The following is a 13,873-nucleotide window of genomic DNA, read 5'->3' on the forward strand; positions in this document are numbered from 1 at the left end:
GCCTTGGGTTCACAGAAGGTAACGACAAATAAATAGAAAGCTCGATCAATCCACTGACATAAATCGATGGGTCTTTCCTTAAAAAGACTATATGAAGCGCTGGCTTGAATAATTTAGTAGGTCCATCCACCCAAAGAACAAACTCACTAAGGGCCAATGGGGCTCGAAGGCCCAGTCCACATCAAACGAAAGGTGTCTCAGAAACGTCCACTTTCTTTCTCCTCTAGGAAGCTCTCCCTGATTCCTCCAAACCACACAAACTGTTCCTGACTCTGTATTCCCACCTGGCAATGTGGGGTCGAATCCAAGACAAGGAGTGTGTCCACCCCCCTTAGAGAGGGCATACCACTGGGATTCGTGAAATAGCTTATTTCACTGAAACAAGAATTTTTGTACAAAAACCAAACAACAACAAACCAGAGTTGGAGACCCAAGCCCCCAACCTTGTGTCTGTGTCTTAAAAATAAACCTCCAAAAAAGTGAGAAATGGAAAATAAAAGCGGGGTGGGAAAGAGGGAAAAAAGGAAACTTTAAGAGTTTCTAAATATAACCACTAACGCTCCATGGAAAAACCATCAGTCGTGCAGAGTTTGGCACCCAGAAGGTTCCATTTGGTTCAGTTCCAGAAGGTCTGTTCTCATTAAGACATCAGTGTCCACACCCCAGGTCTGCATGCAAAGACACCTCCCCCTGCACCCACTTATGGAGATGCTGCCCACAGCCCGCCAGGATGTCAAGTAGCTAAGTACACCGTGACGGCTACCGAGGGCACCACCGGCCCCGGCGGCTTCTAAAGAAGCTCAGAAACGTGGGTGCTCGTGAAAGAGAGAGACACACAGTCATGCTTCCGACTGACCGCCACCCCCCAAGCGGGAGACTGCCCCGAGGTGGCCCGGCGGGCAGGTCAGCCTCCAGGCGGGGGCGGCTCCCGTCCACAGCTGCCTTCCGACAGCGGGGAAGGATGCTACCGGTGGCGTCCGCGTGATCCCGCTGGGCTGTCCCAGGGGAGGGACGTTTCCGACAGCGCCGGCCCAAGTTTCAGGCTCACGAGGCCCTGGGACCGATTGGCAGCAATGGCTCCCGAGCACAAAAGCAGGTCACTGAGCCACAGAACTAGCCTTCACCTCCCCTCCGAAGTCAGTGAGCAAGGTCCGAGAGTCATTCTAGCTGCGGGTGACACGGTGTGGAGTGAAAAGCCGGTCGGGGAAATCAGGACACACGATGGGGAGAACACACATTCCTGGTGCAAAACGTGCAGTAAACGTGCGGCTCACCTAGCGAGGACCCGACTGACGAGTTCGACCATAATCCATCAGGGGAGGGGGAAAAAATGCACGTGAGACAACTCTCGAGGTGGCCTCTTGTCCTGGGGGGACAGCCCCCACTGGCATTAGCGCAGGACTCGAAGTGCGCGGGGGGGACCGACGCCCGCCCAGCAGCCCCAGCCTGGCACGGGGACGGCCAGCTCCTCAGCCGGTGTCCGGCTCGTCTTCCCCACCGGCTCACACACCCCCCTCACTCCCACCGCCCCACGCAACATCCCCCAGCTCGGGTCACCAGCCTTGGGCTCCCAGGGTCTGGACTCTCCTGTTTTGAAATCTTGGTCAATTTTTCTAAATTGCTTTTGCTTTTGTTTGACTGTTATAAGGGGTGATCCTCCAGAAGAGGGAGATAGAGAAGAATAAATTGGGAAATGTCTCTCACACACACACATCAATAAAAATGGTTCCTTTCCCAGCCCGAGAGCCAGGGCCAGGCCTTCAGCAGGAAGGGTCTCACATCAGTCTAGCAATTTCCCCAAAGGGTTACCCCCTGACGTGGCCAACTTGGGCCTCCACCAATGGCGTCTTGGGGGTCCCCATGACATGGGAAGAAGCAGCACGGCTCCCTCGGTGCACATTTCCCAGAGATCACGGGCAGACTCTGGGCCCAGCCAGTGCCAACGGGCCCCTCCCCGGTCCCCTGCCCCAGGGGAAGCAAAGCAAAGCCGGAGGAGAGACTCACCTGGTCCTTTTTGCTCTTGTGTGAAGAAGCCACATAGGCCAGGTACTGAATGACCTTCTTGGTGTTCTCAGTCTTCCCAGCTCCCGACTCCCCCCTGACAAAGAGAGACAGGGAGGCTCTGAGGCGTGCGGCAGACACTCCCAGCTTCCCCAATTCCACCCTGGGGCTCCCTTCTCTCGCACCAAGGGTTCTGAGGGTTAGGGCGGGCTGGGGTTCTCACGCCCTTCCTCTTGAAGTCCACCCTGACCCTGCCAAGGGTTCTGCTACCACGACATTTTGAGATCTTCACCCGGGACCAAGATACTCATTTCTACTCTTCTTTTGACCCTTTTCTCTTTCCCCTCCTAGTCAGTCACGGCTCAGAGCACTTTTTCACTCCTCTCCTCCCCTCCAAACCCTTCTCTGGAGCAAGCTGCTTTTGCAGGTCCTTTGTCCCTTCCCCTCCAGTCCACTCATTCTGAATTCTGTCCTGAACCTACAGCCTCGAGTTCCTGCTTCAGTCTGGGTCCTTCAGGAGAGCAGAGCTGCCCACGCTATGATCCGTCTATTGTTGCATTTGCTGATCTCATCTTCCCTATTTTCTGTTCCGCCCCCACCTTAAGAAGGCATCACATCAAACCGGAAGCGGGGTCACGGTGTCAGTCACGGGGGTCCCAGGTCCCAGTCCCCTCCCTCCCTGAGACCCAGTCCCCTAGAGTGCCCACAGCCATTCTGAGACATCCACAAGTCTCTTCTCCTGGCCTAGGAAGCTCCGGCATGGGATCCCAATCCCCCCAGTGACCACATTGCTGGCTACAGCCAAGCACGTTCTGCGGAGTCTCTGCTTCGAGAGTTTCCCATGGCCCTCAGGAGGCCTGGCAGACCAAACTTGGGTCCATAGCCCGGCCGGGGCACTCAGCAGCTTTCACATCCAAATAATTTAGGAATGAAGTACAGGCAGCTGCTGGGGGCGGGGTGGGGTGGGAGAGGGGAGGGGTCAAAGGGACTTAAACTTGTTTAAGTTCCTCAAAAGTTTCCTTGGATTAAAAACAAGATGTTTTAGCCCGTTAACTCTTTCTTTTCGGAAGGGAGCAGCGCTGTGGCTTGGGGAGTCGGGAGTTATTCCCGCCCAGGGAAAGCAGACTTCTGTCTGCAGCTGAAAGCGTCCTCCGCATCTCCTTGACGGCAGATACATTAAATCCCCCGCTGTGAGATAAAGGGCATTCCCAACTGGAAATAAACTCGAAGCTAAGCCCTGCCGCTTGGGAAAAGGGATCTGGGAATCGGGGAGATCAAAAGCATTCCAGAAGGGAGATTAATTCTTCTTCCTGTGACACAAATTCGTTCCTTCTCAAACAGGGGCAGGCCAGGAAGAAAACATGGAACACAGCATCAAGACATTGAAACAACAAAAATCCACTTACGTGCACAGAATGGACTGGTCTTCTCGATCTGGAACAAAGGAAACAGGGGTGAGACAGATCAGAATGAGCTTCCGCTCGCCACAAAAGCTCTTTGTTCGCTCAAGGAAAGGGAGTCCCGCCATTCCCCAAAACGTGAGGGGACCAAGGGGCTCCGCGCGCTCCCGGGCCGGGCCGGCGCGGCTGCAGAGACGCGGCCAAAGCAAGTGTGGCCACGAGTCCTGCCGGGAGGGCGCTCCGGGGGCAACGACACGAGCTTCCATTCTCTCTGGGGCACATTACCCACCCGGGGGCCTAGAACTTCCCTCCGATCCTGCCGAATGAACACGCAGGAGAAACCTGGGGGAGTCATACAGCTCTACCTGCAGCCACGGACTTAGAATGGGGGCTAACATTTTCCCTCAAACTGCCCCCTGCCTTAAGCCAACTCTGGGAGAGGGAGAAGGGCATTGTTTGGCCTGGTCCCCGCCTGGAGGCTTAAGGGCAGGGCTAAAAAGAAGCAAGTCTTGCACGAGGCTTCCCTAGCACTCTGCACTAGGGCTCAGGTTCTCCCTCTGTGCCCCCGGCTCCCGTGGCCCATTCCCACTTTGAACCTCCACAGCCTCACTCCTTTTATGCTAAGTGGGGCCACGGCTCGTGACCTCCCCCAAGTCCCTGGCGGGAATGGTTGTGGGCCCTGCTCCCCAAGTGCCTGCCTAATGGGCACTGCCGGCACGGCCTCGCCGCCAGAATCGCTCCTTCCATCTCCCTCCCGGGCGGCCCCGAAGGGCTGGGCCACAGGGCACGCTTCCTGCAGTGCCCGGGCAGGCAGGGAGGGCATTAATGGCTAACGGCCCTCCCGGGGCCTCGGGAGATGGAGCCAGGTGCCCGACAACAACCGCTCTGAGCAGCCACCTTGGCAAAGGCAAACCTCCAGTCAACAGCCCGGGCTAAGTGGGATCACTTCAATCCCAACGCACCGATAAGCCTGCAGATGTCTGGGGGAGCGGGGAGGGGGCCCCGGTTCTCAGACCAAAGGGGCCTGCGTCCCCGGGGACCGGCCTCCCCTCCCTGGGGGTCTGCTCCTGGGCCAGGTCTGCTTAGTCACCGTCTCCAGAGCCCAGAGGAATGTACCTGCAAGTACCTGCAAGCCCGGCTTCAGGCAGGCGCTGACTGCTCCCATAAAAGGAAGTGCTTCCCCCTCCTGCTGAGGGCCAGGCCCTGGGAGAGCTGGAGTTCTAACTGTGTGAAGGGGGAGTCGGGAGCCGGGCCCACAAAGGCTGCGCTCCCCTTCTGAGCCTAGTGGGGAGCCCCCCTCGCTGCGCCTCGGGCCTCGGGCGAAGGAGAGGGAGGAACCCATCTGGTGACTCCACCTGCCCGGGCTCGGCCCAGGACGGGGCACTTTGGGATCCAATGGTTCTAATGGCTCGTGCCTTTCTCCGAGAGTCATTTGGGATGGTCCCAGAAGCACGTTTCAATCTCCTTTCTCCGAGTTCTCTTTTCAGGTAATAGGGTGAGCAATGGTTTATTGGGGGGTTTTCTAAGATTAAAGATTTTTAATAGAGATTGAAAACTACGACCATTCCCCGTGGTTCTGTGGGTGATTTGCCCTAAAGGAAACAGGGAGGAGCAAAGGAAGGAAGTCTGGCAGTCTGAGCCCAAGGGCATGTTCTGAGAGGAGGCTGGGGGGCTCCTTAGCTGCCTCCGCCCATACCCTTTGCCCCAGCCAGAAAAGCTCCTAAACATGGCGACACCTTGACCCGCTTCCCTGGGCAAGACCTTCATCTTCATCTCCATCAGAGACGCTGCATGTCCTGTTTCCTCACCCACCTACCGGGCCCAAGTTCCCACAGAGCCCCCTCCCCTGCCGGTCCCTTTGCTGGCCTATCTCCTGCCCCCTCCCCCAAAGCCCAGCTGCAGCAGGCAAAGCTAATCCTGCTCTTTTTAGTCAAACGCTGACCCCCAATGAGCTTCCTCCCACACCTGCCCCTCTCAGACACGCTTCCCCCCGCGTCTGGCCTCGGCCTCCTGCTCTGGGGAGGAGCCTTCAGGGCGGCTCCTCCTGGGTGGGGGCCGGCCTCTCCATTCTCTGCAGGGGCAGCAGGCCCAAGGGCCTTCACAGGAGGCGGCCGGAGCCGGACCCGGCCCAGGCCCCCGCCCCCGGCCCCTGCCCCCACTCCCGCCCCTACCCCGCCCCTATCCCCTCCGTGAGCACTGGGGCTTGCAGTCCTGCTGCCGAGCCTCCAGGTGAGTCAGGGCCTCGGCGGGGAGGGGAGGCCCTCGCCAGGGGACGGAACCTCCGGGCCTCCTCACCCCGTCTGCGAGCGCGGCTCTGGAACCCACTCGCGCCCATAAAAGGCAAGGCCGGCTCTTGGAGACCCTGACGTCAGCGCCGGCAGGAAGCGAGCATGGCTCAGACGGGGCTGGGGCAGCGGCTCCCAGGCCTGCCGATGACTAACTCATTCAGAGACCAAATGGTGGCCATCCCTGCACAGCTCGGCTCTGCCGGGGGGGCTGGGGGCTGGGACGGCTCCGGCCGAGATCAGGGCTCCGCCAGACCCACGTGAGCTGGGAGCGAAGCCCCCCCGGCCTCCCGCCCCGGCCTAGCAGCCTCTCGGCTCTGGGAGGAGATGACGGGCCGACCTGAGGACCCAGGGCCCAATAAGATCCACAAAGTCCTGGGAGAACAAAGGGGGCCATTATTGCTGTTGTCACTTGGCTCCCAAGACTGGCCTTCTGTCCCGGGGCACGAAGCTGACCTGATCCGGGGTCAGCCAACCGACAAGCAGCCATTAAGTGCCTACTAAGTGCCGGGGACTGAAATCGCCTCTAGTGTGAGGAGTGAGGGGAGGTCCCGGCTCCCGCCCCCAGACCATCCAAAACGTGGGCTTCGCACACTCCCCAGCCCAGCCCAGGGAGGCTCCTTCATTAGACCCCGCGCCTTCTCTCAAGGGGCAGGGGGGACCCGCAGGAACAAACGGGCCTGACCCGTGACCCGCACGACCCCACGCCGTTTCCTGACGCAGAACCCAAACTCCTCCTGGGACAGAGAACAGCCTCACGTTGGCAGCAGCCTCGGGGGTCAGGGAGCCTGACTCGGAAAGCGCCCCCCTCTCCCCCCCCACCTCTGCAGGAGGCCCCGGGCCCGAACCGCACCGAAGGCCGAGTCCCCGATTACGTGGCCCTTGTGCACAAGGGAGGGAGTGTTTGCCTTTAAAAATTAATTAGACATCAAATGGGGGGGGAAGGAGTGTTACGGGGCCCCAAGGAAGGAACACCCTGCTCTGCTGACCAAGGCTCTGCCAGAGGAACCTGGGGAAGAAGCGAGCACAGGCCCGGGAGAAGAGGCTGGGATGTCTGACGGACCCCGGAGAGAGGACAGGTGAGGCCCGCGGCCTGACGGTCTCCCAGGGGAGCAGCCCAAGAAGCCCACCCAGGGGACGGCACAACATGGCAGCGGGGCAAAGAGAAGGACAGAGGGAGAGAGAAGGGCGAAGGCATCCAGATTTTCAGAGAGAAACACAAATAGATTCTGACTTTTTAAAATGATGAGGTCGGATGACGTCAGAGGCAACATTCCTAAAGTGCATTCAAGGGATCTGTGAGCCCCTGAAATGAGAGCAACCCCTCCAGAGAGCAGACCGTGCCCGGTCTGCCCGTCTCCTGTTACGTGGGCAAGGGCTCCGCCGGCAGGACTCTGGGCAAAGCTGGGCACACACGCATGTAAGAAGGGCCAAGCTGGAGTTCAACAGCGAGAAGGCGAACCAGGAGAACGAGGGGTCTGGCGGCGGTGGCGCCCCCTGAAGCAAGTGAAGGCAGAAACTGCAGGGGTTTTGCCCATGGAATAAGACTTCAGACTGGGCTGTGATGGCTTTTTTGGAAACACTGTCATGTGAAAGGCTGGCTGCAGGCTGTTCGGCTCAGCTACGCGGGAAGCAGAATGTCCCATGTTTAAGGTGTAGGAGAGGGGACGGGTTTCTGCTCAGGCCTCAAGTGAAACAAATGAGCTTTCAGTAATAGATACAGGAGAGGAAAGGAGGGGCCTCGATAGGATGCTCAGGTCCTCGGCGAACTCACAGCCCCGGCCAGGCCGCTGAGGGTCAGAGAGGATTTTCCAGCCCACCGGTGAGCTGACAGCATAATTGCATTGCATTAACCAACTGTGCAGTGAGGTCACTGGCAATGCCATTTCATGACAAGGGCAAGTCCAGCCTTTACAAGTGCAGGGAGAGGAAGTGCTCCTTCTGGGAGAGCGGAAACCTGGCAGCAGAATGGGGACCCCAAACCTGGGAGGTAATGGCATCTGGCAGTGGGCCAAGGAGCAGAGTTCCACCCACTGAGGAAGGAGTAAAGGGAAGAACAATTAAACAACAGGGCAGAGGTTCAAGTTAAGAAAGGAGAAGGAAGCTGCAATAATACATCGGGCAAACCTGGCCCAGAAGCTACCAAGAGAGTGGCTGGGTAGGAAACAAGCGTGGCCAGGTGGGTCCCACAGAAGCTGGACTGCCAGGGAAGACTGACACCACGAGCTGGCTTTCTGGGCTACCGGCCGCATCCCTGATCAGACCCACAGCTCATCTTGGTTTCTGAGCCGTCTCTCACTGGGAAAAGTATATTTTCCTCAACAGTTGAGATTTTTTGGTGTCCCTTCAGAAAAGGCATCCCCAATCCCCCAAACACAGCATTTACCCACCAGAAGGTGACACAGGGACACTGAGTCTGGAATGGACAAAAGCATTATCCCCTCCCAAGACCAGAGAATTTTTCAGAGAAGCAGAGAACAATTACTGACAGACCTAAGAACAGTCCCTAATTGCCCTTAGCGTTCTGGATGAGGGCACCATTTCTAAAGCTTGAGCTGTTAGGTTAGAAGGAGGAGTAAAAGCTGCAAATAATAATGGAGAGAATCCAAGCTCTCTTGGAGGCAGGGGAAGGGAGGCCGGCACCATTGGGAGCTTTCACGGTTCTTTCACCACATTAATCTTACTACAGAATCCTGGCTGGTGAAAACTCAGGGAAAAAAAAGTGAAGAAGCAAGGAGGGAAAAGTACAGGAATGGGGAACATGTCAGGGGCTGGTTGTTTTGGGTGGGAAGAAGAGAGAGAAATAAGAAAATAACTGAGCACTGGAAGGAACTGGAGAGATCATTAGTCCCAACATCCAATTCTACAGAAGCAAAAACTGTGCCAGGATGGCTGAATAAGCCATGAATGTAATGAAATGTTACTGTGCCAGAAGGAATGATAAAGGCAAAGAACTGAAAGAAAAATGGGAACACTTCCACGAACTGATGCAGAGTGAAGCAGCAGAACCACCAGCAGATGGCCCACAATGACGTCAACCCGAAAAAAGGCAACCAATAAGCAAACACTGAGAAGGGACAAAGCTCAGGTCAGGTAGACAGGGCCACGTGCTGGTGTCTAACAGACTTGTCTCCGCTTTACTCACCACACATCCACCATGAGCAGCTATTCAAGGAGATGTTTTCTAGGGCCCTGAGGCTAAGGGATTTCTTCGAATTGTGGGTTTGTTCAAGAGTTGCTGATGAATGTTTTTGTATCAAAACAAATTGGATCCATTTCTAAAAATTACTATTCTAAAGCACCCCAATTAAATTCTCTAAGAGGCAGGATGCACAGTGCTAACTGCAATGAAAACACTGTCTGCTCAAAGCCAAATCTTCCCTTTTTTTGGGGGGAGGGAGAGGGGGTACTGAGGCAATTAGGGTTAAATGACTTGCCCAGGATCTCACAGCTAGGAAGTGTTAAGTGTCCTAGCTGCCCCACAAAGCCAAACCTTTGACAAGAATCCACTTTAGAGGCAGTTAGATGGCACAGACCTAAGAGCTCCAGCTACAGCCAAAGGAGACCTGCCTCCAGCCAATTCTTGTGTGTCTGTGGAGACGAGGTAGGTGGCGGTTATTCATTTCAAAGCTCCATCATTATGTCATTGGGGGAAAATGTGTCATCAAAAAGTGTTACACTCTCTACCGTGAAGAATCTCCAGCTCCTCTGGCAGGAGGCCTTTCTAATACTCCCTTCCCTCCTATCTACTCTGTCATCTTGCAAGTAACTCCTTAGATGTTTCTCTGTGTCTTTCTTTCTCTCCTTTGTATCTCTAATGTTATGACCAGTTCCTGGAACACAGAAGGCACTTAATAAATGCTCATCATCGTCCAACTGACTGACTCAGAAAATTGCTTATTAGAGCTGAAAATTTCATCCCTATGGGTAAGCTGGAGGGGAGCCTCTCCAAGTTTGGAAGCCAGGTATAAATCCTCACCTGTGCTAGGTGAGAATTTACATTTTCTCACTCTTATAATTTGATGCATTTCCAGTTAAGGTCTTGAAAGTAAAGACGAATAGGCGGTGACCACATACTCAGGGACATCTCTGAGACTTGAGAACATGAAATAGTGACATGAAAAATGGGCCACTGGCGCAGGCACCAACTGGTAGAAAATAAAAAAATCCCTTCGAGGCATAGGAAGCCAGGAGCTGTGTTTAAATGAAAAATTGGAATGGTAGGGAGTGGGGGGAAGAGGAGGCAGGAGATGTGAGAATGAAGGGGGAGGCTCTGGAGAGTGCTTCCAGCCAAGGCAGACTCCAGAGTTCCTAGACTGGTATTAGAAGAAGCCAGCAGCTGGCTCTGGGGAGGCTGGCAGCCTCCTAGGCCTGGCAGCAGAGGGGTCACATGGACCAGGAAAGGGTACCCCCCTACCCTTTCTGGAGGGGCTGTTTGTAGAGTGACTGCAAGGCGGGCCTAACTCCAGGTGCTTCAGCACACAGTGAATCCTTTGTGTCAAAAAGGCAGTGCCCACTGCAGCTCCCACACAGCCGCCTGGCTAGCACATTTGGGCTTAAGTGGAGTCATCACATCTGTGGCTTCCTGCAGCTGTCATCCTTACCCCCTGCTCCTTCCCCAATCCTAGCCAACTAGGGAGGTTCGGTGAACCTGTCCAAAAGTGTATGTTGGCCAGTCCTTGAAGTGGTTCTCTAGGTCAAGGGCTAGGACCAATGCTTCGTTGGAAAGAATCCTTACGCTGCAATTCTGTGGGGCTGCCAACCAGAATGGAGATAAATGGATGGATGGATGGATGGATGGCAGGAGGAAAGTCATTCTATTCCCTTCTCCTACAGCTCTGACATCGAGGTAGCCTGTGGGAGCATTTCCTGCGCTGTGGGCCCCCTGAGCAGAATGGAAGAATCCAAAAGGGAACGCTCAATGGGCCGCTAGACCCAGTATGGAGGAAATGGCCTACGCTCATGTCTCAAGGATAAAGAGATTTGAACTGAGATGTGAGTCTGAATTCCAGGCCCGCCAATAATGCACTGTGTAACACTAGACACTCACTGAATCTCTCTGGGCCCCCTTCTAAATGCTGCAAAGGGATTTCTAAGAATCCTTCCAACTCTTGACATTTTATAATATTATGTTTATAAAAAAAAAAAAAAAGTCAGTCACTGAGTGCCGTGTGGACACTGGCAGAGGAATATTTGCACAAACTCTTAGGAACTGACCACTTCCCATTCAGCTGCCACCACAGAGCAGCGGTCTGGGGAGAGGAAGGGAAGTGGATTAACGGAGCAAAGGGTTAAATAGTTCTTGGATTAACATAAGCCAGGAATGAAAGCAGACCCTTGCCGCCTCTCCCCCAGAAGTGCAGAATGCTTATTAAAATACCATAGGCCCAGTGGAATTGGCCAGAATCTGGCATCCAAACCAATTAACATGTAAGATTTTTCCACTCAGCAGCTCTGGAGAAGATAAGGGGGAGGGAGGGCAGGGTCAAATTCTTCAGCTCCCTGTTCATCAGTCAGAGCAAATCCTTGCTCACCGAGGGATTCTCTGGCTCCAAGAGATAACACAGGAATTTCAAAACAAGTCCTTCTCTTGACAGACTTCAATCTAAATTCCCAAGGCAGCTCCAAGCACACGATTCAAGGGCACCCTAACACTGGAGACGCTAACAGAGGGTCAAAAGCCCAAGGCCTGACATCAGACATTCCATCAGAGTTTGTAACAGGCACCCAAAGGCACAAGACAAGGCTGGAAGCAAGTCAGCTGTCCAAGGCATCCACCTGTAAGGCCTAAGGCTGGGGTGGCAGGGAAAGCTGGCCACTGCCGATGCCCGGGAGTAATAACCACGTCTCGGAGGGGAGCCTGTCCACGCAGAAAGGCCCGACTACAGGGCGCGAAGAGCCTCGGCTGGCGGGACTCCGTCTCCATCCGTGCTCGGGGAGACAATAGGAACACAAGAATGCCAGGTGCTGTGGGGAACAAAGGCTGCCCCAGCCCAGACTTCAAGAGCCACAGGAATACAAACAGATCACCCAAGGGGGACAGAATGACCCAACACAGCAAGGGAAGAGTTTTCTGACTTGCTGGGGAAACCAAGGAACCGTGAGGGGGGAGGTAACATGGAAGAGAGGTGGATTTTGGCAGAAAGATCTTGGAGGAAAGGCTCCTGACAGGGGCAAAAGGGAAGAAAAATTCAAAAAGCTGAGAAAGAGAAAGAGAAAGCTGAGAGAGAAAGCAGCTGAAGGCAGACAGGGGCCCGAGCACTGGGCAAAGCAGGGATTTCAGCTGCCCGGCAAAGGGGCTGCAGTGGCTGCTGCCTCTGGTGGCAACAGAGAAGAAGCTGGGCTGGCTCTCCTCCCCTCTGAACGCCCCTTGTTTGCTTTAGAGTGCAAGAGCCGGGAGGGCAGCCACTGCCACTTTTCAGACCCTGGTAAACACGGAAGGTGCTTACCAGTGGGGGGTCTGAACTGAGAAGCCACTGGAGGAAGACCAGCCTCAGATCTTTATGAACTATGTGACCTGGGCAAGTCCCTTAACCCGTCCTCAACTGTTAAAGAGATAATGACAGCATCAAATGCTGAATTCATTTTCCTCCCTTCTTTCCAGTCCAGCAGAGACATAATGAGGGCCAGCAGAGGAAATAGCCAGTGAGGAATACGTAGGGATGAAAAGGTGAGATGAAGCTCTGCCCCAGTCAGAGCTGAGCCTTATGGGACTCTGGTATCTCAGTACAATGTACACAGAAGTCACTTCTACAGGAGCTTGATGGAAGGAGGACAGGCCCCAGGAGCCTCGAAGTATCAAGGGCAAGGGGCCAGGTTAGGGTTCAGAGCACGGATAATTGCTACTGTTTTTGGAAACATAGGATCAAGTCTAAAGGAAAATCCCAAGTGACCGGAACAATCCATCCCTTGGCCACATCCTCCACCTTCTCTTTCTTCCCTGGCTGGGTCTCATAATTCACCGAAAAAAGGGGGAAGCTCTCCCCAGACAAAATCACTGTCCTACTAAGCATGAGGTGGCTACTAACTCCCCCAAACACTTATCAGCTGTGACTCTAAGACACTCTAACTCCATGTGGCTCAGTTTCTCATCTGCAGAATGGCCCACAAATCTGCTATCATTTCATGATTTCCTCCTCTCATCAGCTACCCATTCAGCTTCTAGCCTGGATTAAGAATTAAACTTTCAGTTCTTTCTGCCCACAAATGTTTCTCTCCCTCTGCCTTCCCCTCAAATAGCACCTAAAGGATCCCTGACAGATCCCTGTCCTGAGGCGTCCGGTTTGATTTGAGCATCGGTTGAGCAGAGTTACCAAGGGGAAAGCTGGAGGCCACAACACGAGGTTGCTTTCCTCCCAAGCCTTTGTGCAGGGCAAGGTAAACAAGGAGCACCATTCCCCTCACCAAGCAGAGATGTGGGTGAACCCCGGAAATGTTTGAGCAATCAGAAATTGGTTCTAGGGAATAAGGCTGCTGCATTTCCCTGCTGAGAAAGAGAAATCTGGCTCCTCCACAAGGAAATCACGTTGCTGGCATATACCCACCCGTGGCCCACCCAACGGACTTCCATTCACCCTAGCTCATCGGCAAAGACGGCCCCTACCCCAGCTCCTACATTTGCAATGTTTCATATACGATATGGAAAAGTATCACTATAAGACATGCAAGCTTTAAGTTACTACCATTAAAATCTGGAAGGATGCTTTTAAAAAGCATGACGTGAAGGAAGACGGAGGCTAAAACACCATCAGTGGGCTGAGAATAACAGAACTTTTCAGCACTTCAGTCTAGCACTCTGGTTGGGGTTTGTGGTCCTCCCATGAGGCACTGCTCAGCCACCGGGAGTTTTTAGAGGAAGCGTGGGGTGGTGTTCCTTATTTAAAAGCCAGGAAGCACTTACATCAATCCCGCCCTAAGGAGAAAGAAGCCCCAGCAGCATCCCATGACCACTCACCTTGCATCATGCTCCTGTAGGCGGTGTCTGTGATGGCATAGATGTGAGGGGGCATCTCGTGCCTTTTTTTGCCTTTGTACATCTCCACAATCTCTTCAGAATAAATGGGCAGGTTCTTGTAAGGGTTGATGACCACACAGAACAGGCCCGAATAGGTCTGAACGAAAGGAAAGGACAATAGTAAGTGACGAGCCTCTTCAAATTTTATTGACAGCAGTAAATACAAAGTGCAA

At 54.3% G+C, this 13,873-nt stretch overlaps 1 protein-coding gene across 8 annotated transcripts in view; it reads right to left on the reverse strand.

Annotated features, from left to right (window-relative positions):
- MYH9 (myosin heavy chain 9) overlaps positions 1 to 13,873 on the reverse strand; it is a 77,659-nt gene that overhangs the window by 27,463 nt on the left and 36,323 nt on the right. For all 8 annotated transcript variants that reach the window (XR_007947681.1, XR_007947679.1, XR_007947682.1 and 5 more), the window contains exons 3-5: positions 13,641 to 13,797; positions 3,408 to 3,435; positions 2,005 to 2,098 (exon numbers count right to left, since the gene is read on the reverse strand). Coding sequence is in view for 4 of the 8 variants with exons in the window: in XM_051961682.1 (XP_051817642.1) it covers positions 2,005 to 2,098; positions 3,408 to 3,435; positions 13,641 to 13,797 (279 nt within the window). In the remaining 4 variants the exon portion in view is untranslated. The remainder of the gene's footprint in view (positions 1 to 2,004; positions 2,099 to 3,407; positions 3,436 to 13,640; positions 13,798 to 13,873) is intronic.

The sequence above is a fragment of the Antechinus flavipes genome, chromosome 5, assembly GCF_016432865.1.
Source record: "Antechinus flavipes isolate AdamAnt ecotype Samford, QLD, Australia chromosome 5, AdamAnt_v2, whole genome shotgun sequence".
In the NCBI taxonomy this organism is placed as follows: domain Eukaryota; kingdom Metazoa; phylum Chordata; class Mammalia; order Dasyuromorphia; family Dasyuridae; genus Antechinus; species Antechinus flavipes.